Below are 11,581 nucleotides of genomic sequence, written 5' to 3' on the forward strand. Positions count from 1 at the left end.
GACAAAAGGTTTCCAACTGATCCTCAAAAGCCTTTTTATGAATGAGGCCTCTATTTTCTTCATTTTCTATTATTTTCCTTCATTTTCCTTCTAACATGCAACCTGTAACCTTTCACCTCCTTTTTTCCTAATTTCCATTATTTTTCATAAATGATTGCGCCAAAAATGCCATTTCGCCTTTCCAAAGCCTTAGCCATCGCCTTTGCCAATTTCTTTAGCCATAAACAACCAAATGAAAACACATTAGGATGTCTCGCCCAACATTCAACTTGGAATAAGTGTCCCATCGACTGTGGTTATTGTTTTCAACTTTTATTACATGGAATTTTCACCAAGGCTGTTACATAAGGCCTAAGCAAGCGTGATACCGACCCATAAAAGGGGTGAATGTTATTGTTGATGTTCTTCTTAACTATGCATCTTCATCAAGATAGCAAGCTCACAAGGAAGGGTAACATGTGCCTCATATTATTACAACCACCCTACCATATTACTACAACCACCCTACCGACTAGAATAACTAGCATATGCCCGAGGAAGAACAAACAAGGGAAGCACCAAGCACATTTGAACCAGAATCACTTGCATTAATTTCCCCTATTGACGAGGAACCAACATATTAGTGCACACCCAAGGTGAACCAAAGCATACATAGTCCGTGGTAGGGTTCAACAGATCTAATTGATTTAAAGTCAAGTCCGCAACATCCTTGCTAGTTCTAGTATAACTTCAGATCTAATTGACCTTAATGCACTTACGACACAAAGACCTAGAAGTATAAAAGTGTTAGAGCATGAACGTTCTGCAATATAGGCATGCTATACACATAGGTACGATTTCTTTATCTGTTTGCTAACCATCTGCCTGGTTTCTGTTGCTATCTTACTTGTTAACCATCTGCTTGGTTTCTGCCTTCCTGCTATCCTACTTGCTAACTGTTTGCTTGCTAACCATCTGCATGGTTTCTACTTATAAAAGTTGAAAAATATTACTTAAAAAATCGAAAAATTCTTGTTAATGTAGAGCATCGAGGAGGTGTTTATTTTCTTGAGGTGTCTTTGTTTTCTTCTGGTGTGGATAGAGGGCTCAAGTGGAAGTGTATGACACAATGTTGCCAACTTTCAAATGTATGACACCTGTTTACATGTAAACAAAAGCGGTGGTAGGCGTGGCAGGCGTACATGCAGTGGTGGACAATATAATTTAATGTGGTTCCTCTATTATACTACATAGTCCAAACACAATGTGATGGTTCACATAATATTTAATGTTTTCAACTAATGCTAGCATCACTTTACCTCCCTAAAAAATTCTGAAAAATGCGAAAAGGACATACTAATATAAGATATGCTTTTAGCCTCCCCACTTTGATAAAAAGCCAAATAAAATGACCAAACAAATTTATCTTTAAATTTTTTTGAATAAAAATCAATTATCCATCATATTGACCGACAAAGACTAATATTAACTTACATTTTTCAATTACTATAGTCCGGCCGTGCTTGCGGTCCGTTAAGGTGAAGCCGCCACCAACTTTTCGTATCCATGAACTATACATTAAAAAAATAGTTTGAACTAAAATTAAAATAGTTTTATTTTATTTTAGTGAACATACAAATTTTATCGTTAAACATTTCATCCATACTTCATGACTTTGTTAGACATTCCATCCATACTTCATGGCAAATGGCACCTTATTTTATTTTTTGCGCCCAATATAAATTTAATTATAATATTAAAATTATAAATAAAAATAAACAAAATCGATACGTCTTAAAATAGTTTTGTAACATATATATTTTTCGAGTATCAGAAACCTCTTTCAACCCTAAACCATACCCTAGCTTTAAACTCTAAACCCTGTAATAGACCCTAGCTTTCCATCCGCTAAACCCTGTGATAAGCCCTAGCTTTCCACCCGCTAAACCCTGTGATAAGCCCTGGTTATCAACCCTAAGAAGCCTCAACTGGAACAGATAATAGCAATCGCAACAAACACTTTCAGTGACAGCAACAATCTTCACTCTTCGGCTCTCTGCTGCAGTTGGCCATAACAACGAGCAAGATGTCGTTCCAACGCGCTTTCGTCTGTCATTCATCAACAGCCAGTGGAATCAGTAAGCGTCTATTCTCATACCATCCTCGTATAAATTCCTTGATTCTATCAAAATTCTCAATTTCTTCTCCTCCTCCGTTCACAATCAGATCTTCTGATATCCATAACTACGTTTCAAATACCAAATCCCTGCAATCCTTGAGACCTTATATCGCTCCATACAAAACGGTATACTCCACAAAACTGCCTTTCGAAAGGGCACCCCAGCACCGAAATCTCATCATCCAAGCCAATTCTGACAACGCCTCGGAGGACGACTCAGACGACGAAGAGGAGAAGAAGAAGCAGGCCGAGAAACCCAAGGGCGCCGTGGACCCCAAAAAACACAAACCCTTGTTCGACCCCTTCAACAAAAAGCCTGTCATTCAGGAGCCCGACGACCCCACAGACCTGCAGGAGGTCTTCCACAAGATGAGAGAGGACGGCCTCGTTCAACAGGCCGTCAAGATGTTCGACGCCCTCTCCAAGGACGGGCTGACCCACGAGGCCATGAAGCTCTTTGGACAGATGAAGGACAAGTCCAGGATGCCAGATGTCGTTGCACACACTGCCGTCGTGGAGGCCTATGCCAAGGCCGGCAAGCCCAAGGACGCCCTCAAGGTCTTCATGAGAATGCAGGCCTCGGGGTGCTTGCCCAATTCGTATAGCTACTCTGTTCTCATTCAGGGGCTGTGCCAGGGTGGAATGCTTCAGGAGGCAGGAAAATATACGCTTGAGATGCTGGGCTATGGGTGGAAGCCCAATGCTGCCACTTATGTCGCTTTGGTTGATTCCTACTTGAAGGCACAGAAGGCTGATGAGATGCGGCAGCTCCTGGTAAAGCTGAAGGAGAAGGGGTTCGTCGCCGACGACAAAGCAGCTCGGCAGCACATGAAGAGCATGGGTCGGTTCAACAGGGGAGTCATGGATATGCTGTTTGGGCAGTATAAGTAGGTGACGTTGAAAGCTTAGGCCTGTAGTTGTACATCTCTCCGTTGCATTCTGGTATTCTTTCTCTTCTGGTAATAAACTCAGAAGGATTGATGCTCTTTGTTTGTTAGGGTTCTCACTGATTATGAGTCTTTTGTCATCTGTCTTGATAAAATGATACGAGTTCTCATTTAGCGTAGGATGAGCAGTGTCTGTGGTTTCATAATGTCCAAACAGAACATTCAAGTTTGATTTGTAATGACATTATGGACTTTTATCTCGTGTCTTGCTTCATCTGTGAAAAATATATTCGATTTCAAGTTAGGCCTAGCATTTCAAGTTTCTGCTAGGATAGGGAATTTTCAGGAAAGATATAACTCATTTGAATTGGCAAAACCTTTCTCTGCTCATGTAAGAAGGGGTAGCCTGAGCCTTGAATTCTAGACTTTGGTTCGCTAAGTTGGATGGTACGATGCAACTCTTTTGATTTTTTTTATTTTTTTATTTGTTGGTTGGTGATTCTCATCGATATTTGCTGGGTCATCAGTCTGGGTAAAGTTGAAATGAGTTCCTTTTGGTGTAGGATGGCCAATTTTTGTGGTTTCATAATGGAAAAACCCAACAGCTTATAATTGCATTAAGGCTCTGGATGAATTATTGCCTTGTTTATTCCACGAAAAACAGCCATGCCTTGTTGATTTGGAGCTATCTTGGGTAGCTCGGCCAATGGTGCCCATTAAACCTGTAAATATTGTGGTGCCTTTTCACGAATCATGTGGCCTTTCTAAACTACCATTTAGAATGTGTTTTTATGCCTCATTAACCATAATCGTAATTATTCTCAATCACAGCGATTCGACCTTTCATTTGAAGTCCCTGTCCCTGTACTTACGAGCCAAACTTCAGGTATATGGAAAGACTTGCACATACAAGTTAAGTCACTTTGTTCATGGAGTTGACAATGTATGCCAATGTTTTGAATCTTGGTCAGCTGTGCAAGGTACATGCTGTTTATTGATGGCCTGTACCTTTTCACAAGATCCGGATATTTTACTGGTGACTTCTTGGTATATGCTTAGTTTGACACATGCTCACAATGTTTGCACAATAAGTTCATTATAGTGGATATCAAATACAGAACCTAAAATAGAGAAAAATGGTACATGCTCACAATGTTTGCACAGTAAGTTCATTATAGTGGATATCAACTACAGAACCTAAAATAGAGAAAAATGGTACATTATACAAAAATAAGGATGCACAATAATTTCACCAACAGTAATTTGTTTAATAAGAAACACATGTTGACAACAAAAATTTGAATGCTTAGCATCCCTCCAATCATATGGCATAAATATTGAGAAAAATAAATCAACTGTTTTTAACTTTAGGTTGAAGTTTTTTCTGGTCAATGGATCTTTCCTATCGACATGGAAGACTTACGCTCACATCACAGTTCCCAGATTTTCAAATTAGTGTAGCAAGTTTACATCTGTATATAATTTATGATTTGATAAATATCTGCTGAAGCACAAATTATACATCAATTTAAATTGATATTTACAGACGGATACTATCAAATTTTGTTTATGAGAACATTGAAGATAACGTGTCACTTTGAACCGATTGTAATTGTGCCAAATGCACATGGGTCTAAAGATTTTAGCATACTGCATGTGTGCTCAATATGCCCTCAAAGTTAAAATTGTTCACATGGGCAACTGAGATCCAAAGAATATTAAATTTCTAGTGAGAGGGAATTCAATGCTGACACTGGTTAGGACTGCATCTTGGGGAAACATTATTAATTTTTCCAATTGACAAAACAAGTTTTCTCTAGTGTCAATATGTGCCAGAGTGTATGCAATTGATCTATTGGTGATATATTTGTCAGATTTGTGAGGGCCTTATTTGCATTTCATACAATTGTAGTAGAATGCAACTTTAATGTGGGATGTAGCAACTTTAGCTTTATCATTTAAGTTGTTTTTATGTGTATTGATCAAGTTTCCACTGGTCAGGATATGCATGTTGTCTAGGATAAATTTGGCCACGGGCATGCATGTTTTCAACGTGGTGGTAAGATGCATTCTTTTGGCATATTGCATGCATATCCAATGCCAGAGCAAGAGTGAATGTGCATTCTGAAACTGTTGTGTAGTTTAGACTTCACCTTTGTGGAGCATTGAAGGCATGTCAATGGGCCTGGGATCTTTTAGATTTTGAATGAATGCAAGTCATTTCTTACAAGGAGCAATCTATTTTAGTTTGTTGTTAGTGGTGTTTAAAAGTTTTACACTTAGTATTTCGTAATCATTTGGGGACTAACAAAACTATCTCAAAATTTTGAACACTACCTTGTGGTTTATGCTATTGAATTAATAATTATTAAATTGTATGTCGTGCCGTGGCTATTCTTTTGTAAATTTGAACTGGATATGTTCTATTATACTTCTTAAGCATTTAATAACTTGAGGTGTAATGACATTTGTAATGTTCAATATCTGTGGAATACCTGCACATCTCTTATTCAAGCTTTTTGTTGAGTTGACTCACATAAAACACTACCTTTTTTATGTATATTTCGCCCAAAAGATCTTGAAGTGGATGGGATGCTTGAAATGATTGTAAGTATTGGACTGGGAGAATATTTGGGCAGAATCTACAAAAGGCTGCGATTGCTCTCCAATGATGGTGCTTATTTCCCCAAACATTATGGTGTGTAAATTGTACAAGGTCCAGATCCGATTAAAGTGACAGAAGTTTCATTTACATGTTATCCACCAATTGTGAAGGTCCCAGAAAACTGTTATAACTCATTACTGCCAAATTTGGATCCCTGAAATTTGGGGTGGGTTGTCATACAAGGCCCAGATCTGACTGAATTGTTATAAGTTTAAATTAGAAAGTAACTGAGCAAAATGATGCAAAGGATAATGTAAACATTATCCACCAATTGCACAGGATCCAACGGATTTGAAGTGTTAGTTATTGCCATTCAAATTATCTGGATTCATACTCATATAGCTTGTCATTATTATACATGATAGTTTAGGATATAATAGTTGTAAAAAGGATTTTACAAATGTCATTGCACCTCAGGTTATTAAATGCTTAATTACAATACAGCATATCCAGTTCAAATTTACAAAAGAATAGCCATTAACTATTAATTCAATTGCATTAACCACAGGTTAGTGTTCAAAATTTTGAGATAGTTTTGTAAGCCCCAAATGACGATAAAATACAAAGTGTGAAACTTTTAAACACCACTTGAAATGGTTGTAAATGTTGAAATGGGGAGAAGATTTGAAGAATCTACAAAAGGCGGTGATTACTGTCTCCAAACATTTTGGTGTGTAAATTGTACAAGATCCAGACAGGCGTAAAATGTCAAAAGTTTCAATAACATGTTATCCACCAATTCAGAAAGTCCCATAAGAAAACTGTGATTACTCATAATAACTCAATACTGCCCGATGCTAGAACTCAGATCCCTGCATTCTGGGGTGGGTTGTCATACAAGGCCCTGATCTGACTGAATTGATATATGAGTTTAAATTAGAAAGTAACCGATCAAAGTGATGCAAAGGAGAATATAAGAATTTTCCATCAACTGCAAAGGCTCCAACAGATTTGAAGTGTTAGTTATTGTTAGACTTTTAGAACCCAGCTCCCATTATTTGATTCCCAACAATTAATAAGCAGAATGAATACATGACCAGATTCCTAACTCATACAAATACAGCAGAAGCAAAAATTACTCTCTGAATCACACACACACATACACAAATGTCTGCCCAATCACCAATTGTTCATTCATAAAATAATCACGGAACTTGCTTGGGCTCTCGTACCAAGGATAATGTCCTAGATTAGAAAATACAATAATGATCACTAGCCTCACTGCATTCTCTCCAAGACCCAACACATGCTCACTAAGAATCATATCTCAACCTTGTGCTATTGTTATGTGTCTTAGCATCTGACATTAAGCTCAATTTATAATTTTCCTAGGCTAATATTGAAGGCCAAAATTAGGATGTCAAGTTAACTGAAGATAACTAACATTACTTTAGTTAACAATCCTATCTTTAGCTTTCTCTACTTTAACTCAAGTACAAGTCATAAGTTTAGCTTGCCTTACATGCACATCACATCAACATGCGTGCAACTCACTTGCACACTCTGCATGTCGAATGCAAACTCCTAATGAGGCAAATCAATGTCTTTCTAGTCAAGACACAAGACTAGAAGTACCTTCCATGCTACAAAGCTCAACACTCCATCTTAGTGAGGGAGGTACTTTTGGAAGAACCTCCTCCACCTGAATGTCTCCAAGCCCATCTTAGTATTTGTAGCTGCTCCCTCTGACGCTGAAGCTTATTTTGCTACCTGATCTGAAATTTGAGTTGAGAACCTGTCACATCCAACCATGCTCTAAGGATATTGCTCCTGAGCATCCATCAATGTCATATCATACTAGTTAGGCCTACTGGCAGTATCAAAAGGATAACTCTTCCTTGCCACTTGCTCCCTCTCAACAACTGACACTGATCTTGTATCTAAGATTACCTTGGATATGCCCACAAGTTGTCCCAACAACCTATATGATTGCCCTTATTTGATGCCAAGCACTATAGCGTCATCCAAGGTTGCTTCCTTTGAATATAGAAGCACATGTGCATCTCAAAACAAATATCTATATCCAACATCCTCTAACACTGCCACTGAGAGCATGTGTAGCATCAACATTGGAACAAATAACATCCTTGTCCAGAAAATCTCTTGATTCTAGCTAGAATCTGACAAATCCAACCTTATTAAATGCGTGTGTGGTGTTAGCTCCACTAAACACTGCAGTTTGAACATTTCTCTGAAATATTGCGGAAGACTGACCTCATCTCCATCATGTGATTGGATGTTTTACTCTCCACTAGCCATAACCCATTGTCTTCATACACAACAATACTACGGTAAAAAACACAAGCAACTAGAGAAAATTCCTTCTTGAATATCTTTATAAAGTCATCAATCTCAATTGATGTTGATGCAACTACCTGATCCTACTCCTTGTGTGGACATTGGTTAGTATAGTGACCAATTTTGTGACGTGCAAAGCACTTCACTTTCCTCGTGTCCTTCTTGGAAGCAGACCCTCCACTTCTCTTTACTTTTGCCCTCTCCAACAAGAGCAAAATTCTCATTAGCATCCTTTCCATCATGTTTGCATGTAGTTTTGGAACATCTCCTGGTCTCCTCTTGTATGAAGTCATCCCACAATCTATTCCAACTGAACAATTTTTTTCGTGCGACGATACCATCAACAAAGGCATCACACTTCGGAGGAAAGCCACTCACAGCCTCCAGTCACAGCTGATTTGACCAACTCCTCATTTCGGAGGAAAGCCACTCACAGCTGATTTGACCAACTCCTCATTGTCAATCGCTTCTCCAACACCTGCCAAATCATCTCTAATCTAAGTGATCTTGGTTAGATATGATGCAACTATGCTAGTTTCAGACAACTTGGCATTTTTCAATTTCTCCTTCAACACCATACACCTATTTTGGTTTGTACTACATCTTGGTTAAAGATGCTGACATCTCATAGGCACACTTCTTCCCGGTCACATGATGTATAACATGGTCTTTGATGGAGAACTTGGTTTTTGATGGAGTCTAGGATTATTCTCTTGGCCTTCACATTTATCTTATTAAATGTAGCCAACTAAGTGGGATTTATAGGAATTTTGACAGTGTTGTCCACGATGTCTCACAACTCTTGCTCTTCAAATAGTGGATTGAACTCTTGCTCCTCAAATAGTAGAACAATCTGCTCCTTCCACAGGCTAAAATTTCTTGCCCTGTCCAACTTGTGCTCATAATGTAGCCTACTAGCTATCTTTGTCAAAGTGATCAACAACTAAATTTTCTCTCTCTACACATTGCCCAAGCCTGTTGCCTGCTGCCTAGACACTATTGCAGAATTCCCAAGGATGGTAGGAGCCTTCTTACTCTCTACATAGAAATTACCCATGCTACTTACCTACTTTGAAATATAACAACATTTTTTTTGTTTTAATTCTCCTGGAACACGGAAAAGACTATTAGCGTTTGCATGTGACTAATCCTATGATTGCATGTTTCTTTGGCCTCGAACTTGTATTGTGTGTGTGTGTGTGTTTTTTAATTAATTTCGGGCAACTTGAACCTTTGTCCCCAGCGATTGCTTTGCTTTGGTTTCTTTGGCCATCGTCAGCCCCCGTTGCCTTAGTTGGTCGTCTTTGCCTCTATGAGTGTTGCTCTGCTACGCCCCAATCTCTGCACATCCTATCTGCAACCCAATCTTTTCGATCATTGTTGGTTCCCCCCCAATTGTTGTGTCTCGACCGTTCGCAAAAGAAACTCTGTCACCTTGTTGCTTCTCTAATCTGTACGCCGTGTCAATCTGCTGTCTTGGCTTTTCCACGCGCGCGTGGTCTTGTCTCGGCTTGAACTCCTTTTTTTTTTGTCTACACAAGTCTCCTGTCGATTCGACTTCCGGTGTTGTGCAACAATGTTGTAGTTACAACTATATCGATTGGTCGACTGGCTGCCAATTTCTGGATGGCGGCTGCTCCAACGGTTGGCTCATTGGTGGCTCAACCGACAACTGTCTGGCCATCACTCTTTTTTTATTTTTTTTCTCCACGAGCATATCCAAGACACTGATGACTGCCTTCTTCACCAAGTTTTGATATCTATTCTACTCTTTGCTGACGACGTGGTTCTCCTCTCCACATCCTTAGAAGGATTATAGAGGCAGTTGGATGCCTTAGCTCTGTTATGTGACCATTGATAGTTGACGGTCAACTTGGGTAAAACCAAGGTTATGATCTTCAATGGGGTGAAGAAAACCTTAGACCGTCACTTTCTATTCAGAGGGGAGGAGATCGAGATCACCAGCACGTATACTTACTTGGGGGTGCAATTTTCAGGTCCCCGCTTCAACTTGCGACCAACTCTTCAGCCTCGGATCAACAAAGGATATGGATCCTTAGCCCTTCTCAAGAGACGGTGCTTTCGACATCACTTCCAAGACATCTCATCCAAGATGAGCCTCATGGACACCTTGATTCGTCCCACTGTTCTATATGGCTCAGAGATTTGGGGACAGCCTTTACTTGAGTCAAACTGGGCTTCAGCTGAGAGAGTCCAGATTCTTCTTCTCCGTCACATCATTAGGTGCAAACTGGCAGTGCCGCATCACATCATCCTTGCAGAGTTTGGAGCTCAGCCCCTTTCGGCTTGAGACGGTCTTCAGATTGGTTTCATTCTTGCAACACATCATCCTTGCAGAGTTTGGAGCTCAGCGTCTTTCGGCTTGAGACGGTCATCAGATTGGTTTCATTCTTGCATCGTGTCCAGGGCTTGACAGACTCGATAAAGAGTAGGGACCGTTATCCTTACTTGGCATATTGCTCTTGTGAGACTATTGCCCGTTCTACCCTCTCAGGCCGAGCCAGATGTTGGTTTATAGGAGTTTCAAACCTCTTAGAGTTAGTGGGAATTCAGTTGGATCGTCTCCCTCCTTTCCGATATTCCTTAGATGCTCCTGGTCACCTTTTACCTACTAAACATGAGCTAAACAAGATCATTAGGGAGGACATCTATAGGCAGTTCGTCCAGATCACCTGGGTTAATCCTCCAGGAGGGTTGCGCCCAAAGATGGCCTTCTATGTTGAGCACTTCTTGGAGTTGAGAGACGGGCTCATTGTTCGACCCCAGTATACGTTTCACCACTGGATGCATGCTCTTCGCATTCCTGTAGGCCAGTTCAGAGTAGGTTCTCATAGATTTCGGGTAGAGATAGACCACTAGGTGGATAGACTAGACAGACTCTGCCAGGTATGTCATTTACAGGAAGTGGAGACTGAGGTGCACTTCATCCTTGGATGCCCTATCTACTACGAGATCAGAGGAAGGTTTCATTGTTTGTTCAGAGATTTTCGGACCCTCGCCAACTTTTTCAAGTACCCCAATCATAGATGCTTGGCTCTATATATGTAGGAGGCTCTTAGGTTCTGAGCGCATATTCTTCAGCCTCCGATCAGACCAGACGCCACATAGAGGATCACGACATTTTTCAGGGTACTACCTTCAGACAGGGGACCGAGAGATCGATTGATACCAGTACTTATCCAGACTCCAGATCAGTGAGGATTTGTGGGACCTCACCTTGCTACACGAGATCTCAGCGACGGTTCCATCTTAGATCCGTTCCTGGGAGACTGACTAGGTCCTCCAGCGTTCAGCAGTGTGTGAACCCCCAGGACATGATTTAGTGGACAATCTGCACTTGCCATCACCTCTTCATTGGGCCATAGGCTCAGATGTTAGGAGAGATGGGTCTGATCCTCAGACCTATTAGGTCTTGGATCTTCTCTGCTAGAGCCAGATGTTGATTTACTTCATGTATTGTATCTTTGATTTACTTCATGCATTGTATCTTTTATAGGACACTGTTTGGTTTACTTCATGCTTTGCATATACATCAATGTACTCAACAGTCCC

The 11,581-nt window shown here is 40.1% G+C and overlaps 1 protein-coding gene across 1 annotated transcript; it reads left to right on the forward strand.

The window, feature by feature from the left end:
• The first annotated feature begins 1,789 nt into the window (after positions 1-1,789).
• Positions 1,790-3,305, forward strand: LOC149198458 (uncharacterized). The gene has a single exon (XM_089402064.1). The coding sequence runs from the start codon at positions 2,066-2,068 to the stop codon at positions 3,047-3,049; it is 984 nt and encodes a 327-aa protein (XP_089258190.1). The 5' UTR covers positions 1,790-2,065; the 3' UTR covers positions 3,050-3,305.
• The last annotated feature ends 8,276 nt before the right edge of the window (positions 3,306-11,581 follow it).

Source organism: Pinus tabuliformis, chromosome 2_1 (genome assembly GCF_031772625.1).
Source record: "Pinus tabuliformis cultivar Carrire ecotype Pingquan chromosome 2_1, CPIR1, whole genome shotgun sequence".
NCBI classification, from domain to species: Eukaryota; Viridiplantae; Streptophyta; class Pinopsida; order Pinales; family Pinaceae; genus Pinus; species Pinus tabuliformis.

Coding starts and splice junctions, on each gene's coding strand:
- LOC149198458 (XM_089402064.1), top strand. CDS start 2,066: ATGTCGTTCCAACGCGCTTTCGTCTGTCATTCATCAACAGCCAGTGGA.